Source organism: Chrysemys picta, chromosome 21 (genome assembly GCF_011386835.1).
Source record: "Chrysemys picta bellii isolate R12L10 chromosome 21, ASM1138683v2, whole genome shotgun sequence".
NCBI classification, from domain to species: Eukaryota; Metazoa; Chordata; order Testudines; family Emydidae; genus Chrysemys; species Chrysemys picta.
In genome coordinates this window covers 15,134,714-15,160,967 of record NC_088811.1, presented here as the reverse complement: position 1 = coordinate 15,160,967, position 26,254 = coordinate 15,134,714, and the positions used below count along the sequence as shown (strand labels likewise).

General features: G+C 49.8%; 1 protein-coding gene across 3 annotated transcripts; it reads left to right on the top strand.

Moving 5' to 3' along the window:
* The first annotated feature begins 237 nt into the window (after window positions 1-237).
* Window positions 238-25,895, top strand: NBL1 (NBL1, DAN family BMP antagonist). Of its 3 annotated transcripts, XR_010594277.1 has the most exons (5): window positions 238-333; window positions 21,056-21,250; window positions 22,390-22,501; window positions 23,597-24,986; window positions 25,026-25,895. XR_010594277.1 is itself a non-coding variant. In XM_005292972.5 (4 exons), the coding sequence occupies exons 1-4, from the start codon at window positions 305-307 to the stop codon at window positions 23,849-23,851; spliced, it is 591 nt and encodes a 196-aa protein (XP_005293029.1). In that variant the 5' UTR covers window positions 238-304; the 3' UTR covers window positions 23,852-25,018. The 3 variants fall into 3 exon arrangements, 2 of the variants coding, with proteins under 2 accessions (XP_005293029.1, XP_005293030.1); XM_005292972.5 differs by lacking the exon at window positions 25,026-25,895 and having other exon boundaries at window positions 23,597-25,018; XM_005292973.5 differs by lacking the exons at window positions 238-333; window positions 25,026-25,895 and adding an exon at window positions 4,348-5,475 and having other exon boundaries at window positions 23,597-25,018.
* The last annotated feature ends 359 nt before the right edge of the window (window positions 25,896-26,254 follow it).

Here is a 26,254-nt window from a genome sequence, read left to right as displayed (position 1 = left end):
TGGTGAGAAAAGTGCAGGTTAGTGGAAGGAGAAAGGGAACACAACCCCAGCTGCTGAGACATCTAAGAGAACAATTCTTCTCCTTGCCACGCCCTGCTGCCCTGGATTCTCCCTCTTCCCAGCTGCCTTTCCCAGCAGGTGTTTTCCAGAGTCCCAACCATGGGCAGGGAGCCGTAGAATCGGCATTAAAACAGAAATAAAAGAAACAATTTTATTTTTAACTTTTAATAAACTCTCTTAATTCTCACGCCCACAGCTCGTAGTCCTGTCCTGACAAGCTGGGAGCCCCTGGCACTGCGGGTGCATGAAGCAGGCCTGGAACAGCAGCAGTGGGTAAGAGAGTGAAGCTTCTAGAGGGATATAAGCATGTGTTCATTGCCCGGCCGTAATGCCTGAGCGTGCATTTTACAAGGCAGTGGCCCTGCAGCAGTGCAAAGGGCTAACTAGATAGGATGTGCGGGGAAATGTACACATTTGAACCAGGAGTGTCTAGGGAGGAAAACAATAGGCCTAACGAATGTGACCTCACGTGGGGGTTTGAGAATCGACTGCTGTGTCTCAGGAATCAGTGTATTTTGCCGTTCAGCGTTCAAAATAATCGGCATGGTCTGTCAATGGAGCATTTAGGCCACATGAGCATAAGGGGAATGGGGAAGTGGTGAGTGAAGGGCTGCCGAGTTGAAGGAGGCACGTTTATTAATACTATTCAAGTCAATGGGTCGGATCCAATGTCTGGCTAAAATCAGGGCAGACTCCTGCTGTCTTTCACAGACGCTGGATCAGGCCTCATGTGACTATCTCCTGTTTCCGGCTTCAGTACTGAACCGCCGAGAGGAAGGGAAAAGGTTGATTGAGGCATGTTCCATGAGCTAAGGCAGGCAGCCATCTTGTGCTCCCATGCAAAGCCTCTAGTAGTTTTTTTTGTTTTTTTGTTTTTTTGACCCAGACAGCCTTAACTCCATCCTCTGTGGCAAGCCGTGCACAAGTCTACAAATTTGCTGTACTTCTCCCTTTTCTAACAGCTACAATTACTCTGCAAACCACACAACACATCCACACACGTTGCCAATAACACAATATAGTTCACATGTATCATAGTACGAAAATTAAAAACCTCCTTAAAAACAGGTGAAGTTCCAAAGTACAAATAATGCCCAGGCCAAAATCACACAGACTAGTAAATACAGACTCTGTCCACAGAGGGGCAGAGTTAAGGTTGTCAGGGTGTGACTGTGGTGACGGCAGTTGGTAACTGTTGATTTGCTTGCAGTTTGGGAGAGGGTGTGTGTGAGGAGATGAGGTCTGTAGTTGGATGACTTTACTCTGGTTTTCACGGTACTGAGTTGGGTATTATTTGCCTTTAGGAGCCTTAATTGTTTTAATCAAAGTTTTTTAGTATCTTTGAAGTAGTATTAAATCTCATCATGTTGCCTGCAGTTTCAACTTTTTCAGAGCATTTTGCAATGTAAGTGCTGTTGTTTTGTGCATTTGCTACCCCACTGAATTTGGTTATGCTGGCATGTTAGTGTTTGGTCAGTGCTGATTTAGAAGGAGATTTTCAAAAGCCTCTAAAGGATTTAGCGCACTTGGGAGCTTTCGAAAATCTCCCCTATAAGACTTCATCCTGAAAATATTAAATTGCATGGGTCACAGTATGGTGCCCTATTGGGACCCCATTTGAGGTTCTAACTATTAATGCCTCTCCATAATCTTTCCATCAGATAATTTTACATCAGTGCTATGGTATTCTTATCGATTTGGGATCTAGCCAACATTGTACATTGATGTGGCACTATGCTGAATGCCTTACCCCAAATGTACTGTATTTCCTTTGGCTACTAAATCAGTTCTTTTTCTCAGCAGCATTTTTGTGACAATCTCTTCTAGCATTGACTATAGGTATCTCGATCTGTCGTTCTTGAGATTCTTCATGTTACTTTTATTTGAACGGCTAGCGCTCTTGTCCCAGTTGGGTGCTATCCCCCTGCTTTCCAAACACTGCAAACAACAGCGTGAACTATTTTAATGCTTCATAATCCAACAGAGCAAACTAAAAACAACTCCATGTCGTTTGGGTGCATTTGGAGGAGGTGTATAGGGAGCGTAAGTGACTTGCCTAAAATAACCGAGCAAGTAGATAGCACTAGCAGAGCTGGCAACGGCATCCAGACTCCTGCCTCCCTTTCCCCTGTGTTAGCCTCAAGTCTGAACTCCGGTTACAGGGTTAATGATAAAACAAAGCTAAGGCCATGAATGGGCAGCAACCCAGCAACGAGCTTCATCGCAACCAAAATGTTCCACGTAGAGTTCCTAATACATCTGTACAGCTAACCATGATCCTCCATGGCTACCACGAATCAGGTACCACAGTGACGGGCCTGGTGTAAGCACAAACATAAGAGAACATTAAGACCATAGAACGACTACTCTTACTAGGTTTAGGTTGCCAACCCTCCAGGATTGTCATGTGAGGAAACCTCCAGGAATTCATCCAGGCAGAACTGGCAACCCTAAATAGGTTGCAAAGTCTCAGTAAAATTTACTGACATCTTAAAAACTAGCATTGAAAACTGATTGTCAGACCAAGTCCATCAAAGCTGTGTGTAGGCAAAACCAGGAAGATGCTTCTTAAGTTTATTTCCCAGCGGGTACAGCTGCAGTGACTGACTTCTATTACCATCTCTGCTCCCTACTTGCTGGGTTATTTTAGGCAAGTCATTTAGTCTCTGTGTACCTCCTTTTCTCCCTATAAAAGATAAGAATAATGATAACAAGAGCCCCCAGTGTGTCAGACTTCATTAATTGATGTGTGCAAAGCATTTGCAGATCCCCCAGGGAAAGGTGCCTTACAGAGGCAAAGTATTGTCATTAAATCATGTGGGTGTTACCTAAATGAAGGGAATCCTAGACAATAGCCAGAGAAAACGCCTTTTCAGATCGCTGAGGGGCCGTCTATACTACAAGTGCTGGAGCAGCACAGCTGCTGTAGTGATGGGAGGGGGGTTTCCGTCACTGTCATAAATCCACCCCACCCCCGAGAGGTGGTGACTAGTCACCAGAAGAATTCTTTTGTCGACCTAGCAGTGTCTACACCAGGACTTAGGTCAGCTTAACTACATCTCTTAGGGCAGGGGTGGCCAACTTGAGCCTGAGAAGGAGCCAGAATTTACCAATGTACATTGCCAAAGAGCCACAGTAATACGTCAGCAGCCCCCCATCAGCTCCCCCCCCACACTCCTAGGGCCTCCCACCCACCGGTAGCCCTGCCGATCAGCACCTCCCCCTCCCTCCCCGATCAGCTGTTTCGTGGGGTGCAGGAGGCTCTGGGTGGAGGGGGAGGAGCGAGGACACGGCAGGTTCAGGGGAGGGGGCGGGAAGGGATGGAGTGGGGGCAGGACCTGTGGCAGAGCCAGGGGTTGAGCAGTGAGCGCCCTCCGGCACATTGGAAAGTTGGTGCCTGCAGTTCCAGCCCCGGAGTCGGTGCCTAGACAAGGAGCCGAATATTAACTTCTGAAGAGCCGCATGTGGCTCCAGAGCCACAGGTTGGCCACCTCTGTCTTAGGGTGTGAGCAATGTAGTGAGGTCGACCTAAGTTTTAAGTGGAGCCCAGACCGGAGTCTGTCCACCTGCATTGGCAAGACACAGTGCACAGAGAAAGGACATACCAGATCCTACTCTTGATTGTACCGTCAGAAGCCAAGGCCATCTCCTCAGCTAACCATAAAATGGTACCAAATGCAAAGAGGTCCATGAAGAGGCTCTCATGATCTCATTGGCAGGGATCCCTTATGATGCTCCCAGAGAATTAGGACCGTAGGAATTGCCATAGTGGATCAGGTCAGCAGTCCATCTAGTCCAATATCCTGTCTCTGACAGTGGCCAACACCAGATGCCTCCAAGGGAGGTGAAATAGGCAGCTATGAAATGACCTACCTCTATAAGAGAAGTTTCTTCCTCACGCCCACCAGGTAGAGAGGATGGTTTATGCTGCCTCAAAGCAGGGCGGTTTATACTCCTTCCAAACTTTTATTTTTAAATCCTTACTAATTAACAACTGGATCAAGTCGACTGGATCCCTAACATCCCGGACACATTGAAAAACTGTTAGTTATCTACACCACCCTCCTCCTTAGAGGGGTCTCTTCTCCTTGCTGGAGCTAGCGAGTCTGAGTGGTGGCTAGGGAGAGGAGCATGAATACAGGACTGGATTGGAGTTAGCAATCTCCGGCTGGAGGTCAGGGAAGAGCATGTTCGGAAAAGGGGGGCGGAGGTGGACAGAGGAGGTGGCTGGGGATCTCTACAAATTAAAAACAAATAGTCTGAGGTCAAATTAAAACCACCACCACCAACACACCCTCTCAGTGTTTTCTGGAGTGTTCAGATGATCTCTGGCCCTGTAGTTTAGCTGCAGCTGGCCCCTCTCCAGGGTGAGCTGCAGAGGAGCGAGAGAGAGAGAAGCGTAAACCTCTAAGAAATTGGGCTGAGGGCACTTTAAATCTTTCCTGTCCCTGCTTGCTCATTCCTGTCTAGTACAATATAATCAGATCCTCTCAGAGTCAAGCCCCTTTCCTTACTGAAGGCAGCCTGGAGTTGCTCTGCTTGTGTGTGTGAGAGAGAGAGAGAGAGAGAGACAGACTGATTGTGATTTTCCTGTGCAGTGCTGCTGTCTCCATTCTGAGCCCAGCCAGGAGGGGATAGAGAGCTCTCTGCACTAGAGTGGAGTTTGCCATTTGCTGTGGGCTTCCTTGCCTTTTTGGCATTTCTCCGCGGGCAGGGAGTCTTTGGGAGAAGATGCTTTGGAGGGGCTGGATCCTCTGAAGCCCCATTACTTTTCTCTACTGGGTTTTGGTTTTGGCTGGAGGGGTTCTGCAGCCTTTCCAGCCCAGCTCTTGCCTTTCATGCTATTGAACTAGGACTCCTCTGATTTTCTTTTTTTCTGGACAGTTTTTTTTCCCTCCCTTACCCCCCAGTTGATTGTGAAATTCAGTTTGGATGGGCTTGAACCTTCTGCACCTTTTGGATTCTGTTGCGTGACTGAGGATCTCACCCCGGCTCTTAGCCGCTTGTTATTATTCATAATTATTTTTGCTCCTTTCCTACCTGTTGGCTGGTGGCGGAGGAAGTTCTGCACTTCTGGGTTTGCGAGGATTTTGCCCTTCTCAGTCCCTCTGGATTCCCTGCACTGTTGGGGATGAGGATGTTATAAACTTCTAGAGGGGGCAGATATTTTTTCTCCCCCTTGATTTCCCTATTTGGAGAGGATACAGATCTGAGGTGTTGATCTCTGCTTGCTCCTTGTTTTTTTCCCCCCCTTCTCTGTGGCGATTGAGGGAAGATCCCAGTTCTTTTTAGTAGCTGATTTGCTGGGGCAATCTGAAATTTCTGTCCTCGGAGAGTGATCTGTATCGATCTGCTGGCTTCCCTCAGAGTTTCTAGCCAAGGACCTTATGGGATTTTCCTTCAATCTGCTTCATGGTAAGTAACCACCCCCTCCAAAAGCACTTTTTTCGTCCACATAAAGTTGTGAACTGCTAGACATTGTTGCAATTTCAAAACTTTTCTTCTTCTTCTCTGAATTAAATAAAAAATAAACCTGCATTTTCTTCCCAATTTATCAAGACCAGATTTTTGCTGCTTCTCCCCACCCCTTCTTTCCCCAAAGTGATTCATGGCTTGAAGGATGAGAAATTGCCGCAAACAGAAATCAGTTACAGATGAGGAAGACTTCAGGAGATATGCTTTGAAATCATTAAAATATTTCCACCACCCCCCGTCCTTCCCGCGCCCCCAAAAGTAAAGAAAAAACAAAACAACCCCCCCCATTAGAAGCAGTTTAATTTTGTATCACTTGCACATTTTTGGTGTGCAGATTTTCTGATCAATTTTCATATTCTTTGGATGCAGATAAGAAAGGGTAGGGGAGGGATATTTAACCAAAATCCTTAAAGTGCACTGATTAATTGGAGTATCAGAAAAATGTAATAGTTTGGGGGAAATAATGAAAGGAAATGTTCCTACTGGAAAGAAAATGATCATATGGTAACCTTACCTACAAACATTGTATTTCTGTTAATTACACATATTGTATTGCTTTTACATATACACACACCTGACAAATACAGTGACTATTTCTTTTAAACCCATTGAAATATTATACAAGCATTTACAAATGAATGCATATGTTATACATATACCTATTTCCTATGGTAATCGTAGCTTAATAATAATAATTAATAATGATAATAAACATAAATTTCATATTTGATAGGTGCCTTATAAATATTTATAATACTATTAATTTGTTACAGACATAATTTCCACATCTTCCATATATAATGATAGTTCAGTTGTGATTTTAGTGATATATTTCAAGGACAGAATTTGCTGTACTTTATTTTCATGCTTTATAACAGTTGACCTAGACAACTCCTTACACTTTAATATGTCTGCTAACATATTTAGCTTACAAGAATATCATCCTCTTAACTCTATGTAGATTCTTATCCTGTAAACGCATGGCCATATGTGTAGGTTTTGCTTACATGAGTACTCTCATCAACTTCAGTGGAATTATTTCATGTGAAAAAAAATTACACACATGTTAAGTGTTCACAGGATTGGGGCCGGATCTCTTTACCGTATAGATTCCATGCGTGAAATCTTGGCCCCATTGAAGTCAACTGCAAAGCTCCTGCAAACTTCACTGGGGCCAGCATTTCACCCTATATATTTAGACAAAGAGTTATGTATTATTTGGAATTTTCCAACCAACTCAAAATAAATTGCGTACAATCTAACCTTTTGGTAATGCAGTTTCCCATTTGGATGAGAGAGGTTTGCCCCAAATCTTAAAACTTCAGGACGGGCAATGGAATTCAGCTTAAATGTAGAGAATCTCACATGCTTGCAAATACCCCCAAGGAAGGGCACGGATCAGGGCTTGACCCTGTGTCGTGGAGTCCAGTTTGGTAATTCATGGTGTTGCGGGGGGACTCGGGTGGGTTAGTTATGCTTCTTGAGAGCCCAATTCTGTATTCCTTGTGCAACCAAAGCCTCTACTGAAGTCAATGGAAGTTTTGGGTGCACAAGGAGTGCAGGATTGGGCCCAGAACCATAGTCCTTTTAAATCAGAACCTGAAACTTGCACATTTCTAGTGCCTGTTCCTGCTCCTTTTGAAGTCAGTTTACAGAACTTCCAGTGATTTCAATCGGGGCAGCATCAGGCCCCTAAAGTCTCTCAACCCGAAGGTCCAGGGGTCCAATTCTGCAAGGTGTGGAGGTGCTCCCATGAGGTGCTGAGTGCTCCCAGTTCCCAGTGAAGTCACTGGGAGGAGAGAGTGCTTGAACTCATGCAGGATTGGGCCCTTTATCCTATATTCACTTGTTAGGTTGTGATTCTTCTGGGGGTTGAGTCCAGTGGGATTTATACACAGCAGCTGGGACTAGGAGCTAGCCCTTCTGGGCTTTCCATTAGCACTGCCGCTCATTGCGGTTTGCCATCTTCCTCCGACCTTTGTTTCTCTACCTTACCAGCTAAGTGGAGATTGGCTTTTAGGGTTGGAATTAGTCTGGGACAGCCCCTCTGGTGGTGGGAATCAGCTCCATTGACTTCAAAAGAGCTCCACTGATTTACACCAGCTGCAGATCATGGGCCTGATCTTGTTGGAACAAAATTCCCCTTGAAATCATTTGGAATTTGGCCTTGGGAAAGACTGTGGGATCGGGCCCTCGATTTGGCTGCGTTCTAATGTGTGTCTTTAGCCTTTTCATCATGTGTGAGGAGAAACCTCTCGCTCCGATGGCCGTGGCAGTAAGACGACTTGCTCAGCTTGGAAGAGGTTTACATTTTGGTTTGCTCCCGATCTCACTGTAGTCACTAGGCCCAATCTGGCGGATAGGGAGTGGGGAGAGTTTTGCCTGAGTCACAACTGTGGGATCAGGCCTCAGGGCCTTTTTTGGTAACGCTTGAAAGTTCCACTCAGGCTGAGATGCTCGGGCTGCTAATTTACCCTGGGAATCCTATAGATATCCCCAGGCCTTCATACTAATGCCAAGTATTTTTTATAATCAGTACCAGGGATATTACAAAGAATACCAAATCATTGTACCTAACGCTAATGCTGCTGCTTCAGTGTCACCGGCATTTCCCACAGCTGAAAAGGCAAGTAACAAAGACCAAGGGTGAAATCTTGGCCCCACTGAAGTCAATGGGAGTTTTGCCGTTCACTTCGGTGGAGTCAGGATATTGCCCTGGTTGTTGGGAAGGGATGAATGATCCCAAGACTTTGAAAGGTCCAGACCTTTAGCCCCAAATTCCTTCCTCTGTCAACCCCTTCCCCTCCTCCCTGCAGCTCGGAGCTGATCCTGAGAGAACCCACCATGAGTGAGCAGCAGGTGTTCAGTGTCTAGTTGAATCAATCCTTTATATAAGATCTGTAATAAATGACTGACCCAGCTAAAGGCATCTGTACTCTGCATCAGAGACCACGTCCGTCTCTGACTTGAAAATGGCGTTAAACTGTGTCTATTTCAATTTAAAAAAAATCCCAGTGCAGTTATTTATTTAAATAATAAAAAAAAAAGGGTGTGATCGAATTCCAGTTGTGCTTGTTTTGAGCATGAATACGTCGTGCCAGATTCCAGTCTCAGTTACACCAGTGCAAATCTGGAGTAACTCGCTCCAGATTTCCAAGGTTGTAAGCGAAAGTAGAACTGGGCCAGGTGAGGAGTGAAAAATCCCAACTGTTAGCTAGATGGATGTCTCTGATGTCCCGTTACAAATCAAGCTGTAGCGTGAAAGCAAATTAATTTCAAGAGCATTCCTGAAGGTGATTTGGATTGTACCCCCAGTTCTCCTGAAAGCCGTTGTCAGTGTGGCACAGACGAGAGGGGGCTGTAACTTCAGTAAGGACGGCGTGATGAGAAATGCTACCACAGGGTGAGCTTTCTGTTGAGCCAGGTGCTTTGTGGAGACACAATAGGGTAATTGAGGTATTGTTAGTGAGCAAGCCCTGGATTAAGGATTCAGGGGGAAAGGAATTTGCTTGGAGTGGTCAGTGGAGTCGCAGCTCTGGAATATGGGGGATAATAATACTTACCCGCCTTTGCAAAGTGCTTTGCGATTTGGGCATCTAATTCCCTTGTGCTCCTTTGACAATCCCAGCCAACCCCAAAATGTACCGCCAGCTTCATCCTTCATTCTTCACTTTGCAGCAGTGAGGGTTTGAATTGTTCCTTGGGAAAATGAGTCTCTCTGATCAAGGTAAAAATACAAGAGGAAGTTAGCCCTGATTCGGGTCTATACGTGTGAGCTCGGCCTTTGCCACGCTCCAGCTGAAATGATGCTAGCAGCTGTGTTTAAAAATGCCCGTTGCTTCCCAGTGTAGAAACCTAAAGAGGTTTAGGGTTTCACACCATGCTACGGACTAAACCCCTCTATAAAGGCTCTGTAGCAGGCATTACACGCATCCCTGTCCACGTCGTTAATGCACCCTGATGCTACCTAACCCAGCTCCCAACCTCCTTTGAGGCAATAACGAGTACATTTTCTATGTCTCGAACACAAGGTCTCGCCTCATTTCCATTGAAGTCCGTGGTAGCAGGATTACCACCATCGTTTCCTAGGACAACAGAGCTCTCTTAATGGAACAGGTGTCGGAAGAAGAAAAAATCTTAGCGATGGGAGGGGAGAAAAGAAAATATTTTTGTGTCACAGGCTGATACAATTTACTGACTTTGATCATATTTAGTTTGAAAGAAAATTAGAAATTAAAATGAATTATGAATGGTTTGTGTTAACCACAAATTGTATATGGCACCCCTCACACGCTGGTAGGCAGTTACTTGTGCTTTTCCCACCATCTGCCTATTCGAGTCAATCGAAGTCTTTCCAATGACTTCGGTGGGCTTCTGAGCTGTTTTCTGCAGATGCATGAAGCTAGTTTATCAAGTGCTCAGCAGATGCAACGTGGGGGTCAGGTTTTCAAGAGCCACTCGATGTATTGAGCTCTTCTGAAAATCTGTCCAAATTGTGAGTGTTGAGCTTTTTCTGAGAATTCTGCCTCGAATACACCGTTTTCCTCCATATCTGCTTTATTGCTATGAACTTCCCAAGCGTTCGTGGGTGGGAATGAATATGTTAAGGAAACTTGCAGAGGGATAACACTTACTCTCTTCTGGGTTCCAGAGGATTACAACCAACCAGCTCCAAAGTGAGAAACGACACAACACCTATCCTGTTTCAAAGATTATTTTTTTGGGGGGTGAATTTTAAAAAAAAAGAAATAGACCTTCCTCAAGTTAGATATATATTTTTTTAAATTTCCTTCCAATCTTCTGCAGCTCAGTAGAGCAAGACTATAGGTCCCAGCTCAAATTGGATTTCTGTGCTGGGTTAAGCACTTATCTGTCTCGCTACCCCTAAGAGTTATTTCAAGACATTTCATGTATAACCCTCTCCCCTGTCTATTTCATTGTGACATTTATCAAGTTAATTGGAGGCTTGCAAAAACAAGTGTGGGGTCGGCAAGAATTGGTCTCCTAAAAACTTTTACCGTTTGCATTTTTCTGCGACAGAGTTCAAAAAGTAAAAAATTAACTACGTTTTAGTGAAAAGCAAATTCTTTTAAATTAAAAAATGCAAATTTTCAAGTAAATTCCACTGGTTTAAATTTTTGTTTAAAGTATTAGAAAGCCTTTCAGTTTTGTCAGCTTTCATTTAAAAATGTTGTATGCTCTGAATGGTGTGAAACTTGCCCTTGTTTTGTCTGGGTGAGTAAATGAATATTATTTGATTTGGGATTTTTTAAAGTGCAGCTCTCTGTAATCACCAGGAAGCACTGCATGAATAAAGTCCCTTCTTTAAGAGGAACCACACTCTTGAGCTTTCTGAAGCATATATGTGTTTCTTACAATTGTTAACGGGTCAGATTTTCAAAGGAGTTTGCTTCTGTTTAGGTACCGAAGTAAATGATCAGATTTTCAAACAGCTCAGAGTATTGGATGTGGCGCTCTTGCAAAAATCTGGCCATAAATGTCACAAGAGAACTCAGTGCAATCTGATGGGTACTGAGCACTTGTAAATCTGGTACCTGGCTCCTTGGAAAGATCCCTCCCTAGGAGGAAAGCGTGGGTAACTTTTCCTATATATAAAAATGACTGAAGAATATAGTGGGTCAGTGACCTGGAGTGGCTAATCAATTGCGGAAGCAGAACAGAATTTTTTTTTAAATAGTGCGGTTGCTAGAAAGTCCTTCCTATAACCGGGTGATAATCAGCTCAGGTCTTTTTTGTGAAGAGTGTAATGCTTTTAAAAGGACGCGTGGGAGAAATCCCATTCAAATCAACGTGAACGCAGATGGCTTGGGTGAGTAAGGGTTTGAAGGATCGGGCCCCTTAGATTTTAATGCGCCTTTGCTAAGTACATTTAAGCTGTTGCCAGCACCCTTTGTGGTGCTGTGAGCTGCAGAGCAGACTTGACTCTCACTGAAGGCAGGGGGAAATGGAGTGCACTCAGCCCCTGGCATGATTGGACCTCCCCATGAACAGAGTCTTCATTAAGTAATGTTTATAAAGCCCAGGTATTTGTTGGGCCCCCAGAACCCCAGGATGCCAGGTGTGTTACCGCGTCTGTGTCCATGTGTGGCCTTATTCACAACTTGCCTGTGTCCCTGTTTTTATATATTTGGCAAAATCACAAGTGTTTGAATAAGATAAACAGATATAAATAGATTTTATCGTAAACTGTTCTGCCCACCTGCTAGGTTGTCTGATATTTTGGTGGGAATTTTTCCCTATGGAAAAAGAAGGTAAAAACTTACGAGATTTTTTTCATTTTCCACAAGTGTTTGATTTCCAGATGGCTCGGAACAGCTGCGGGCTGGGGGTGTGGGAATGCAGCCTCGGTGGTCAGTCCACTGGTCAGCCCTCAGCTGATGTTAGGGCCCTCGTTGTCCCATATGCTTCCATGGGTGGAGAGGATGCTGCTGGGGGAGGGGAGAATTGCCTCCTTGGCACTGCTTTCTTGAGGGCCCTGCAGGGATCTCAGGGGTGTAGGATGGGAGGGGAGGAGATGCTCTCTGAGGCACTGAATATCTGGGCTTAAGTTACTGGTGCGTGAAGCACAGTTGGTTTGGGCTCCATGCCCATAACCCTTCAGTGAAGGGAATTCTGCAAAGGGTGCTTGGAAGTTGCCAGCCTGGCTCCTGCGGGTGCTGCCAGGGAGGTCAGAGGAGCAGCGTGGAGCCGTGGGTGGGGTGGTCCCACACTGTTATGGCCACCACCTGGCCGCGACTCCCTCAGGAGCCGGATAACACGGCGTCTATATGTGCCGGGGAGGTTTTGATGTGAAACATTCCCTATGCCCAGGACTTTGTCTCTGTAGCGTGTGCAGCTCCCACTAGCCTGGGGAGCAGAAGACCAGTCCTGCTTCTCTCAGCTCCATGCAGCGCTTTGGGCCCAGACCAGACTAGTATCCTCCCAGATTGTCTTACCCAGGCAGACTGCAACCTTGCCCGAGTAACGCAGCTCTTCCTTTCTGGGTGTGCTGATGCGATGTGAGCGTCTAGCCCCGGTGGACTCCCATGTACCCAACCCACTCTCCAGAGCACGCCCAAGGCTTCAGCACCCATCTGCAGACGTGCCGGGTCCCATCTACAGCATGCTGCAAAATGGGATTGTGCTTCAGCTGGCTCAGAGGGCGAATGTGCTGTAACATGCTCCCTTGACGTGGAGGTGTTTGTAGATGGGACCTAAGCTGCGTTAACTCACTGACTGAGAGGCCAGTTTTCAAACCTGAGCATTCAGATCTGCTCTTAGATGCCAAGGTAATTGAATCCCAGTGTGATCCCTGAAATATAGAAGGGAGTGCCCTCGGTAGCTGCCAGCAGTTGAATATTTCACACGTCGTGTGAATGTTAAATGCTGAATTTAGGATAGTAGGGATGAGTTAGTGGCTAGAGCAGGAAACCAGGAGTCAGGAATTCTGGGTCCTTTTTCCAGTTCTGCCATTGGCCCAGCTTTGGGGTATATCTGTTAGGCCTGAAAAGTGTCAGTGGAAGAGTGCACGCGTACAGATCTCCAAATTTGCAGGTGCCCAGAAGTTCATGCACACTTCCAAAAAGGTTGACCTTATGGCGTTCTGCCTCAGTTTCCCCATCTGTATCATGACTTGAATTTCCTGGGGTAGTGAGACTGAGCTAACGCGTGTAACTTATGAGCTCCTCCAATGAAAGCCGCTGTAATACTAGAGTTCACTGAGATTTAGTAACGTGTTTGTCTTATAAAGCTGCTCCAGCCAACATTTTCAAAAGAGACCGTAGACTTTAGGTGCATCGGTTTTGGATGCCAGTGGGAGACCCCTGGAGCCTGATTTTCAGAGATGCTGAGTCCCCGCATTTCCCATTGACTTCAACTGGAGTGATGCGTGCTCAGCAACTCTGGTAATTGGGCTTAAGTTTGGCATCCAAAATCACCTCTGAAAATTTTGCTCTCACTCACCCTCAACCCGTCTGTAATCAGTTGGTGTTTTATTGCCTCAGAGTCATTCTCAGTCAAATAGATTAAATGCATGTTTAGGAGTCTTCACTGAAATTGTCTCTGTTTTCCATGGAGAATTCAAATGTGCAAACTTCAGATTCACCTTCTGCATCTGCTCGTGGGTAAGGGAAACACAGGTGAACAAACACTCACCATTGTCAGGCAAAAAAGGGAAGTAAACATGAGGGTAGAAAGTTAATGGACAAAAATGCCAAGAAAAGTGTGCTCTAATTCTAGCTCCCACCTCCCTTCAGATTCGTTTGCTTATAACTTTGCCACTCTCCTTTCCTTTGGGCTGATCTTGAAGGTGCTTCATCTCCGAGGTGATTTGATCCTATCTTTGTCAGCTGGAAAGTGTGAGAGATCGCGGTTCAGCCGCATGTGTGCAGGAAAGGCTGGATGGTCAGAGATACACTCTCCCTAACCCCTCTAAGTTCTGATTGGGAATTTGAGTCACAGCTGGGGGTAGGAACACCCCACATGTTCAACCACATTACATGTATGTGGCTAGAGGCTGCCTTAAGGCACTGCCCTACATTTGGGGGTTCAGTGAGGTCATGTTGCAGAGGGAACCCCCAAATGCACTCGGGGGGCAATAGCAGCTCCTCCACACTGGCTCCATCGGCTGATGCGTGGGATGGGGCCAGTGTTCCAGCAGGACCCCCCTGCTCTTTAGGGAGGCTAGCCTGGGGGAGAGGAGGAGAGAATCTTGAGCATTCACGAGATAATGTGTCATTGCTAAACGAGCCCATTGCAATGAATGGAAGCCATTGTGATGTTCCCTGTGAGTCTATGGGATAACAACAGCAATGATTCGCCTGTCGTGCCATTCGTCCCTTTGGCCACCTGGTTCTTTCCCGGATGTGCTCCTCTTCGGTCTCTGTATCGGTGCCGTTCTCACTCTGTGCTGATTGAAGTGGTCCTGGAAGGTTTATTGATCTAACTAGCCTCACACAAAGGCTCTCTTGAGCCCTACAAAGTGCTCAGGTCAGACAGCTGGGATTGGGCTGCTGGATGGAAAGTGGCAATGTTGTTACAGGACAATCAGGAGCGAAAGCTGCTTTCGGTCCTTTCATCATGAGAACGCAGCTGCGATTGTGCCGAGCGGCTGCTGGGCTCTTTAGGCCAGGATGCGCTGGGATCAGACGCCTGCTTGTTGGATGACTCTTTCCCCTGTAACTCTCTGGGAAAGGATTAGGGAGTTGGGTTGTAATTGAGCGAATGTGGTTTGATCTGGTTTCAGCACACTGTGCCAGGTGAACTGACCGTGCCTTCCGGCCTGCTTGGTAGATTGGGGGTGAAATACAGTGGATGCCAGAGGTATTGCTTAATACAGCATCTTCCTGCTGGAAAGACGCTCTTTGGAATTCTTCTCCATTATGGGCTTGCGTCTGATCCCGCAGGGAGTGGCCTGCCCCTATGGATTGTGGTGGAGTTGCTCATTTGCAACTGAATGAGTGAGGTCAGAGTCTGGCCCCAAAAGGAGAAGAAATGTGCTGCGTTGCCGAAGCGACTGCAAAGGACGGAGACCGGTCCAGGGGGGAAGTGGAGATTGTGGTGCCCTGAAGAGAGGGAGGAGGAGGAGGGGGAACCTTCACAGTCTCTGAGAGCTTTGCTTGAACCGAGTTGAACTTTCTGCTTGAAAAAGGTTTGCCTCTGAGGGAAAAATGTGGCCCTGTGTGGAGAGGAGAAAGAATCCCTGTGTGCGGGGAAGCGCCGTCTCGCTCTCTGGCAGACCGGGGGTCAGCGCTGCTAGGAACACGCTTGTTTCTTCAGGGGCTGGAACATGTAATTTAGCTTGTCACGGAGGAATGTGCTCAATGTCTTTATTTAATAAGAAGATTGTTAACCTGCTGCGGTGCCTCGTCTTCCTTCCTCTCCACCCCTCCAGGCCCAGGGTAAGAAGGAACACGGCGCTTTTGTCTCCCAGCCGGTGGCTGCCGTCGGATGAGTGGGTTTAGTGGCAGCTCTGTTCGCATGACTGGCTTGAGCTATACCAGATGCAGACATGCCACAATTACATGTTGGGCTGGTTTTCAGCCCCAGCTCTAGTCCCTAACTCCCGCGTGTAGGATATTTTCCTACACATTAGAGTCAGCCCCAGCGCTCACTAGAAGCTTGGGACTGGGGCCTCAACTCATGCCTAACAAATTAAAACACCATGTGAACATGGCCCGTTCTAGGGCTAAGGGTTTGATGCTCTTGCCAGTGAATCAATGGGATCTGAGGGCGCTTTGCACCATCCAGAATTGGGCCCTTGATCTGGGCAAGGAAATGGCTTGTAGAGAATCCCCCTGCTAGCTGACTAGGCCTCTCCAAATGAGACCGTTTGCTGTGCTGTTAGGGGCCCCGGGGCGAGAATGCATCCCTCCCTGTACAGGGAAGGACTGGACTTCAACACATGCTCAAGTGCTTTCCTGAATGCGGGCTGGGGTCTGTGCGCTGCTCGTCTTTCACTCAGTCCCTGAGCGAGGCAGGAGCCCAGGTGCTGTGGAATTATCCTGGACACCCCTGGTGATGGAGCTGTGATGACGGACAGGTTCCGATCTGCAGCAGAAGTATCATTTCACGGAGCCCTGCCCTCCCCCAGGCCTCAAGTGCTGACAGAGCTCGCTGCCTCACCGCAGGGCAGGCTGGGACTGGCCTCTGGGCGCAGAGCAGCCTGAGAAGCCATCTGTGAAAAGAAGGAATCGCTTTTCTCTTTCGAATATCTAAGCAAGCGCCATGCCAACCCCAGAGGAAATATTAGCACCCCCTTGGGGAGCTGCGTGCAGCTCTTTGGGTCTCCCAGGAGCCCTGATTCTGCAATCAGATCTGCACAGGCAGATCCGTAAGCCTGCGTAGAACTCACCCCCCCTCCCTCAACTCTTCTTAAATGTCAATGGAAGCTGTGAGAAGGCTAGATCCCTGACGCAGTTCACCCTGAGCCTGCAAACTCTTCCGGGAGGAGCTCCATTGACAACCCTGGGATAACGCATGTCGATGAAGGCTGCTGTCGCGTGTGAGGGCTGTAGAGACAGGTCTGCCCGTCCGGAGCTGCGTTTTAAGCATCATGTATCAGGGCAATGAGAAAACAATGATGTTTTTTATATCCCGGCTTGCACAGTAAATAAATGAAACTCTTCATCAATTGCAGCCTAAGGGCTGATTGCCCAAGGTGCTGAGCGCCCCTTCAGAGAGGCTGAGAGATGACAGTGTTCAGACTGCCCAGCTCTCGATGTCTTCGGATCAAGACTGGGTGCCTTTCTGGGAGATAAACCCTAGTCAAGTTATCGGGCTCAATACAGCGGTAATTGGGTGAAATCCTATAGCTTATGTTATACAGAAGGCCAGATCAGATGTTCTAAGGGTCCCTTAAAATGTATGAATCCATGAGTCATAGGAGCTGCTAAATAAGATTATCGTATTTTATAGAAACCATCCGGGGACTCTCTAATCCGGTACATTTCACCCTGCAGAGTTGCAAACAGATTATCTGAATGACAAGAGGAGGGGCAGAGGGTTGGGACTCTCTTATCCAGAGCCTCCTCTGACACTGGGCTGTAATTTCTTTTGAGTTCCCAGCAAATATGCTTCCAGCAAACCTTTTAGGGCTGGATCCATGTAAATCCGCGGGATTCTTTCCATTGGCTTCTATGTGGGTTTTGGATCAGGCACTGGATAAATAAATAGATGGAAATAACAAATCAAATGCTTCTAACTAGTATTTTAAGTAGTCCAAATGTCTGACTCCAGCCACAACTCCATCCAAACCTCTGAAGGAGAAAAAAAAACCCTCTTATTTCCATGAAGCCTGCTTTTCGCCAGTGATCGGGGTGTTAATAGCTGGCACTTTGGTCCAGGCCTCTCTCTCTTCATATATTCTGTGTTTGTGGCCTAGAAGGAAAAATTATATGTCTGGTGGCAAGTAACATTTGATGCTGATCAGTGTAGCAGGGTAATTTTATACCTCCACTCTAAAGAAATCCTTCAGTTCACAGACTGAGTCCCAGTCCTCGTGGTTAATGCAAATCGAAAACCTCACCCCACTCATTACTAAATTTGAATGGTTCCATAAAAACAAATTATAGAGATTGGTCATTTCCCTGGCTTCCTTGCCTGCAGCCTGAGGTTTCCTAACCACTGCCTGGTGTTGCCCTGCAGCGACACCTGCGGGAGAAGTCTGGAAATGAAGCTGGAGGGGGTTCAAGAGTGTGATTTCGGAGTCCCTAGCTTGTGCCTTTCGTTCTTTGCATCCAGTGAACTGGTTGCATCTTGTTTCTGAGCTGATGGAAGAAGCCATGCTTTGTTAACAGTGACTGTGGTTTGTCTTTTAATGGAGGTAGCAGGAACTGGGGACAGTGTCCCCCCCACCAATCTAAATACCCATTTTACAACTTTCAACCCCTTTGGAGTGGGGAGGAGACAAACTGAGCTCCCCTGATGGGGCAACGGGGAAGAAGCTCTGGGAATGGAAACGCATGGAGTTCCTGAGCCTGCATGCAGGGAAACCCGGTCGTGTACGGAAGGCGGCTCTCGAGAGCGAGAGATCCCTTTGCTCCTCAGCGGAAGGTCGCTGTCTGTAAGCAGAAAACAGGCACACCTACAGCATCATTCACTGTGCGCTTTCTGATCTAAAGGGGATGAATTCCTGGTCCTGATGCTGCAGCTCTCGGAGGCCTGTGCTGGCGGCGTATGTGGCCCTGGGCTGTAATAAGAAGCATTCGCAGCTCTAAAGGACGGTTACCACTAGGCTCTGGCCTGCTGCTTAGGTGCTGCCCACCGGCTGCCGGGCTGCTTTTCGCACCAGGAGTCAGAGACGTTTCTTCACTTCTAACTTCTGAGCTCTCTGCTCCCTGGCAACGAACGACCATGGGCGATTTCCTCGCTGGCCCTGAATAGAAAACACACGGACTGATGCACTGCCCGCTTACCCCAACCCAGAGCTGCAGGAGGGGCTAGAGAAGTGGCTGGCTAGCCCCAGAGGGAGGGGAGTGAAACAGTCACGGGATAATTAATATTGCCGGGCAGCTGGAGACCACAGAGAGCGGCAAAGGGATGTTGTCATGAATATTAACTAGGAAGAAGGAGGGAGGTTTGCAATGCAAGTGCTTAGTCCCTAGACCAAGGCCTAGACAGTGGCTCAACCTCTTATTCGGGCACATTGTGAGCAGCGATGGAAGGATTAAGACAGGTGGGCATCAGCTGCTGGCCCTGAGTCGGTCTCTCATTGAATGGGCAGAGGGTTATGGTGGGAAATGTGACGAGGCGATGGAATAGAGTGGCCTCTCTGCAGGTCCCTTGCTCAACCCAAAGGTGAAGTGTTCTCGGGGCACAGCCCTGCTCAGTGGTTTACAGGAGAGACCCTCATCTCCCCAGCTCTGCTGCTGTCAGTGCTGCCTAGAGATGGACTTGGCCTTGAAACCTTCGGGCCCATTCGGATCGGGACTTGATGGTTCAGGCCCATCTGTACCTACTGGGCTTTCCTCTGGTTCCTTCCACCTGGATTTCAAGGCAGTTTTGTAACTCAAATGAATAAACCCTCCAAAGACTACGGTGAGGTGGCAGGGCGTTATCTCGTGTGTGTGTGTGTGTGTGTGTGTGTGTAAACTGAGGCATAGCACCCCGTGAATTGGTTACCCCACAGCATGTTGGTGGCAGGGCTGGGAACAGATCTGGGGTCTCCTAACTCGAAGATGTCTGCTCTCACCAGTAGGCTGTGCTCCTCTGGGGACTAAGCTACTTCTTTTCCTGGATAAAAGCGCTTGATGCAAGGTAACACATGTAACCAGTGACTGTGGATTCAAGCCCTTCCAGAAAGATGTGGTTTGGCCCAACGCCTTCCGTGTAGGGTCCAGGTGGTAACTGACCTCAGTCCCTTCCCCCAGTCCCACATGGGAGCCGTTCAGGAGAAACTTGGTGGGAGGTTCTGTTCCTGCAGGATGTCTTAGCTCTGATGTGTTGAGCTCCCTTCTGCACCCATCTCTGCTCAGGTTGGTTAGGGGTGGCAGAGAGCCCTGGTGTGCAAACAGGGGCAGGTCTGCAAGCGCTCAGATCTCTCCACTGCGTGAGGGGCCATGCCTGCTGGCTCTGGCCGCTAGGCCAGTTCTCATGGCAATGTGTGGAGCGTGTGTGCAGCCAGAGAGGTGATGCACTAGATACAAACCCCCATCTTCCCTAGGCGGTGGTTGAATCTCTGCGTTCCCCACTCAGCTCGCCAGGATCTACGAAGGTGTTTCTGGCCTCCCAGACTGCCAGCTGCTGAGAGAAGGGGCATCCTGTCATCCCAACCCCATCCTGCCATCCAGCCCCACTCTGCGCAGTGGGGGACCTAATCGTGCTTAACAAGTCCCTGTGCCCACAGCAGGAGAATAATGATAGAGCGTTAAAAGCTTGGGGCGGGGGAAGGTGGGGGCGGACGCAGGAGAAAGGAAACAGGAAATAAAGGGGCAAATCTCGCTCCCTTGTTGCTATTTTCTGTGTGGCTTGTAAGTTCTTCAGGGCAGGGCAGCCCCCGGCCTTATCTGCCATGCTAAAGAAATGATCCGTTGTCATACTGAGGCATACACGTGACACTTTATACTGTGTCCGTGGCTGCAGTCACCCTGATGAGGTCCTCTCCTGGGAGAGTCCAGGAGCAACGCCACAGCTCCTGGGTCCTGCTCTGTTCACTGACATCAGGATACCTAATGAACTGGCTTTTGTGTGTACACCACTGTCCTCTACTGGATGGATTCAGAACTGCTCGCTGTGTCATTGGCCCTGTATTGCAATTGGTTTTTCCCAAGTGGAAAACTGGGCTCTGGATGCATGAGAATCTGAGTTCTCCCCCCGACATCCCAACCCCCGTGGCACCGGGCTCTGCTGCAGTCTCCACAGCAGGACAAGACGGTAGGGCTGTGCCAAGGCCCAGCATGCCCCTCTGTGAGGATGCACCAGGTGCCAGGGGGAGGGAGAGATCGTTGGAGGGGAGTTTGGCCTCTCCACTAGCAGATCCATCTGTGGAGCAGACAGTGGGAGGGGGGTGCATTTTCAGGACAGTAGGTGGTGGAAGTGGTGCTTGGCTTCCATTGCTGTGGTCCATCCTATTCTCCACCACATATCGTGGCACCTGGGTTTGGCCCCCCATAAAGCCCAAGGGAATGATTCACCCAGGCCCCCTCCCATCAGGAGCAACCCCTAGCATCTGCCCTGCCATTTGCTCCTGACGTCCCTCTAACCTGGCTTGTGATGGATAAATGCCTGGCTTGCAGAGAGGCCAGTAGTGCAGAAGAAGGATGGACCAGACTCCAGCACTTACAACATCGTATAGGGCCTGATTTATAGGGCACATGCGGGTGGGATTGGCGAGTGCTCACCATCTGGTCCATAGTCTGAGGCAGGGCCCAAAGGAACCTAGGCAAACAGGTATTAACGCGCTCCTCCTTCCCAGAGGGCTTGTGGGGTTTAGCGCAGGAAGGCTCCTAGGGCGTTTTGAGATCTGAGGGAGGGGACGGGGGTCACTTTCCCACCTGCTCAAGCTTTGTTCTCTGGATTCTAGTTCTAGGGTTTCGGTGGAGCTGGCCATGATGTTACGGTTCCTGGTGGCTGCCCTCTTCCCAGCTGTGATCCTGGCCGCGCCGCCCCCCATTAACAAACTGGCCCTTTTCCCGGACAAGAGCGCGTGGTGCGAGGCGAAGAACATCACCCAGATTGTGGGGCACAGCGGCTGCGAGTCTAAGTCCATCCAGAACAGGTACGGGGGGAGCAGGCTGCAATGCAGCCAGGGCTTCTCTAGATGCACCTTGTTTCCTTCACTGTTCAGGTTGGTGACTTTGCCTGATGCAGACTCCCTGCTAAGGGAGAAGATTTTGAGTCAATTGCAGGATCAGGGCCCTAGTTGGGCACCATCTGGGCTGTTGTATGGAATTGATGGGTCAGGGGGCAGAGCCAGAACTAGGAGGAGGTTCCTAGAACAGGTTGTTACCACGCGCCAAGCTGGAGTCAGAGGGAGACACTGAGGGAAATGTGCACTCAAGCCCTCATTTCCCCCTTAAGAGACTTAAAGCGCAGGGCGACTCTCTTGCAAGTGACTTCAAGCTGCAGTCACCCTGGTGAGGTCCTCTCCTGGGAGAGTCCAGGAGCAACGCCACAGCTCCTGGGTCCTGCTCTGTTCACTGACATCAGGATACCTAACGAACTGGCTTTAGTGTGTACACCACTGCCCTCTACTGGATGGATTCAGAACTGCTCAGCTGTGTCATTGGCCCTGTACTGCAACTGGTTTTTCCCAAGTGGCAAGTTAGGCTTTGGATGCATGAGAATCGGAGTTCTCCCCCCGACATCCCAAGTGGCTGTGGTGTGCGCACCAGTGTTTATTGCAATGCAGCTGTATCTTGTTAAACTGGGGCACTCTGTGGCCTCCTTGAGTCAACATGCAGGCCATATGTGTCCCAGTATATGAAAGCCAAGACAAGGACCCTCCTTCCTCTCCCCACCACTTCCATCCAAGTCCTTCAGCCCCACCTCTGCTTCTCTGGCCCATTGGATGCTGGCTCACTATAGGGCATGCGAGGAGCTTCTCATGGGGAGGAGGAGAAGGATGCTGCATCGAGACGCTACCTGCTTCATCACTGCAAGAGGCAGCTAGAGCAGCTCTGGTTATGGGGCTGAGCTGCTGCAGACAGAAGCCCTTTCAGGCTCTTTCCTCTCTAGCCACCTATCTCCAGCCTGTCCTGGTAGGAGACCATGATCCTGCTGCCTCCCTCACCTCCCGCAAGCACTGCCTGCTACCAGAGCCCTAGGCAGGGAGCGTCTCGTGCATGGTTTGCATCAAGCTCCCAGTCCCATCTAACGCTCAGCTCCATGGGCTTTACTCCTGTCTTTTCTTCACAGGGCCTGCTTGGGACAGTGCTTCAGCTACAGCGTCCCCAACACCTTCCCTCAGTCTACAGAATCCCTGGTGCACTGTGACTCCTGCATGCCTGCACAATCCATGTGGGAAATCGTGAGTAACCCCTCCTGCTCTAAGGCCCTGTTAGTATCTGGGGATGGCTGGCTTTGCAGTTCGGGTGCAGGCCTGGGAACTGAGAGACCCGGATTCTAGTCCTGCCTGCTTTGTGCCTCAGTTTCCCCACCTGTGTCATGGGCCCGGGGTGATTTGTTGATGCCTCGGAAGTGCCCTGTGATCCTTAGATGGAAAGTGCTAGTCAAGGCAAGTCTATTGCTATGAATAATAATTCTAAAAAATACATAAATGTTTGCTGAGCCATCCCCCCGCGTGACTCCATGCATTATTCATTTCTGCTCTCACGCCCACATGCCCTGTCTTCTGATCGCTCCCTTTGTCTCCATCTCCCACTCGTGGCTTTGTGCCTTTTTCCATGCCTGAAACAGCCTCCCACGTCCCATCTGCCAGTCACCCGCCGCTCTCCTCACCAGCAATGTCTCTGCACCCTCGCCCGCCCCAAGCCTCGCCCCATTTAGCCGTGTGAGCCTGGGAACAAGGCGGGTTCGGTGCTGGTGCAGTGACACCCCCAGTGCCGTGTGAATCACTACATGCGTCCGGGGGCTCTAAAGCCAGCTGGTGCCAGGAGTCAGAGCTAGGGTCTGTCCTGAGCTCTGCTGCTGACCCACTGGGCGCTTTTGGGGCAGGTGACTTAGGGCAAAACTTTCCAAAGCCGCCTCTGATTCCGGATCTCCAGCGAAGGGGTGGCATTTGCGAAGGCCGGCCAAGTTTCTTCTTATTTGATATTTCTATTGCAGTGGTGCCTGGCTGGGGACTTGCTGTGCCAGGAGCTGTACAAATGCAATCCCTTGGCCAACCTCGGGGATTGAACCGGGGCCTCCAGAGCTGAGAGTCTCTACAGCTTGAGGCTTGGAGCTGTAACAGCCGTGCAGCCTCTGAACATGGGACGCTGACCGCTGGGCTATGCAAACGCCTAGGAAATCAGGGTCCCTGCCCATAAGAGCTTCCAGTTGGAAAGGGGCAGAGTGGGCTCTGAGCTGTGTGCCCCGCCCTGCCCTGCAGCAGGCTGCGGGTATGTGTTGGAGGGGAGGGGGACTATTTCCCGCTCACTCCCCTCCTCTTCCTCTGATCCAGGTGACGCTGGATTGCCCGGGCAACGCCGAGATCCCCCGAGTCGACAAGCTGGTGGAGAAGATCCTTCGCTGCAGCTGCCAGGCCTGCGGGAAGGAGCCGAGCCACGAGGGGGCGCTGTTCAACGTCTACCTGAACGCAGAGGAGAACCTGCCCGCCGAGGGCCCCAGCCCCCATCACTACGCCCACCACCAGCAGGAGGCGGAAGAGGCTCCCGTCTCCAACCGCCACCGCGAGGAGGAGGGGGGCGAGGAGTGACCCACGCCCTCCAGGACTGTCCGTCCTTCCAGCCTGCAGTGCAGACGGGGGGTGGTGCACGGGGGAGGGGGTGGGGCTGCGGGGTGTCTTACCTGTCTACTAACTACCCATCATGCTTTGCTCTTAGCGGCGCTGTGGGGTGGGCAAGAATGTCCGAGGTGCAGACGGGGCTTCGGCTGACACGTGGGGATGGGAGCGTGGGGGATCTGAGCAAATCTACTTGCACATCATAGTGATAATATATTGTCAGGGGGTGGGAGGTTAGGAGAGGGGCAGGACGGGACCCCTCGGGGCGGAGGGTGGCACAGGCTGGCTCTGCAGGGTTTGGAAATGGGCTTCGGAGCCTCTTCTGCCTTCTCTTCCTTTTCCTCTGTAGTTTTAATGGACTCTCGCTGGGGGACCAGCCTCTCTCTGCTCTCCTGGGATGACTGTGAGGGTGAGCTATCTCCCGCATCCTCCTGGGAGTGGGGCATCCCCCCAGCCTCCTGGGGTGTAGGGCTGGGGTGCGCTGCCTCTCTGTTGCCCCTAGGGGTGGGTGGTGTAGGGAGACTCCAACACTGAGGCCTTGGCTAGGGGATAGGAAGATCTTTCGTTCTCCATACCCAGAGGAACTCACTGATTGAAACTGCACCCAGCTCTGGGTTCAGGCAGGTCTTGGTTCTTGCTTTGCCCCGAATGTGACTCCAGGAGGGAAATGGGGGAGCCTAAGAAGGGTTTTATCCCCAGTGCTGGTTATCCGCAGGACGGAGATGGTGTGTGCCGGGTGCTGAGGGTGGGAGAAGATGCATGTGCATGCTGGGGTCTGGGCCAGGAATGACACGGTGGCCTATGGGGGGCTGGTGGAAGGGAGTGGAGGGTCTAGGGACTCTGCATTTCTCCAGCACTCCCATGCTCTGTATTCTTTGGCTCCTAATGGTCTTGCCCCAGAAAACAGGGTGTTGGCACCTGCTCATGTCCCTGGGTTTATTGATGGACCCTGGCGCTCCCTCCCATCCCTCATCCTCTGGGGTGGGTCAAGGAGAAGCAGCGCAAGGGGCAGGAAGGACTCTCCTTGCTCGCTGCCTAGTCCGAGTCCACTGCAAACCCGGTGTGCACCCAGCCGAGAAGGAAGAGCTCCCTTGGGGGAAGGCAGGGCCTGCTGGGGAGTGTCAGGGGGCTTGGGGGAAGGCAGGGCCTGCTGGGGAGTGTCAGGGGGCTTGGGGGAGGCCGATATCGCTCAGGGGAGAGGAGAATCCAGGCACCACTGGCATCTCCACGACTTGGGAAGGGTCAGTGCCTGGGAGATATTCAGCCCCTCAGAGTGGGAGCTGTATTTTCACTAGCCTGAGTTGCTGGTTGCTCCCTTCCCAGGGGACCAGCCAGAACCGGGGCTCAAGGCCCAATGCTTTACAAGTGGACCCAGAAACCTTCCTTCCTCTCCCCTCTCCACCGCCCAGCCAAACCTGCTGCCATATTTGCGTCTGTTCCCAGTGGTTTTGTAAGGAGCTGTTGGGAATGGAGGGGCCTCTCTCTGCTCTGTCTGGCACCTGAGAGAGGGGCCCTTCTGCCTCGCCTGCCCTTAGAGCTCGTGTGCACCTTGCTCTCGTTCATGGGAGGGAGTCAGGGTGCACCGTGAGCCCTGGGGATCCTCGCTCAGGACAGAGCTTGGTTGTGCCAGCGACAGATTGGGTGGCATCCCTCTACCAGGGAGTCTGGGCAGAGCTGGGGCACGTGTCATAGACTCTTCTCCAATCTGCCCCTCCCGCCTCGGCTTCTCTGCAGCACTTTAACAAATAGTGGAGGAAGGGGGTGAGTTGATCTCCTTGACGGGAATGAAACTTCGCTGGGAATTGCTCCTTATCTCCCCTTCACACTGCCGGGGATTGGGAAGACGTTTAGTTGGGGACCTGGGGGCCAGCCCTGCCTGTCTCGCTAGCCACCTTCGCTCTGTTGTATAAAGCTGATCTCTTTGTTGCTGTTCTGACAAAAGCTTCTAGAGCTTGTGATCAATATATTTTTCCTTTTGACGGGATTTTTTTCTTAAATAAATTAGTTTTCACTTCCACGCCTCGTCATTTCGTGGTTCTTTGGCAATGGAGCCGAAGGCAACCCTACTGATGCCCAAGAAGTGAGGTGTCTGCTTATGCTGGGCTTGGACTGGGTTTATTCCAAGCTCGGGCAGAAGGGAAGCTGGTACTGGAGGGCCTGGGACATCTCTGAATTTCTGCTACACTTAACCTATTCAGGGGAACTGTTTAAAAATAATTCCTCAGTTTATTAACTTCTGCCCCTTAAAGCCACCATTACACGGTGAGCCAGTGCTGCTGACCGGGAGTGGGAACAGCCAACAACCCCTGTCCCTGCGACTGGGGAGAGCAGGAAAAGTCACTGACACAGCTGGTATATTTGATGTCCAACAGCATC

Bases quoted from the DNA above. Each gene is read 5' to 3' on its own strand.
- NBL1 (XM_005292972.5), top strand. From the start codon at position 305: ATGAAGCAGGCCTGGAACAGCAGCAGTGG. The intron at 334-21,055 runs GTAAGAGAGTGA...TCTGGATTCTAG, and splicing joins GCCTGGAACAGCAGCAGTGG to TTCTAGGGTTTCGGTGGAGC. The intron at 22,502-23,596 runs GTGAGTAACCCC...CCTCTGATCCAG, and splicing joins CACAATCCATGTGGGAAATC to GTGACGCTGGATTGCCCGGG.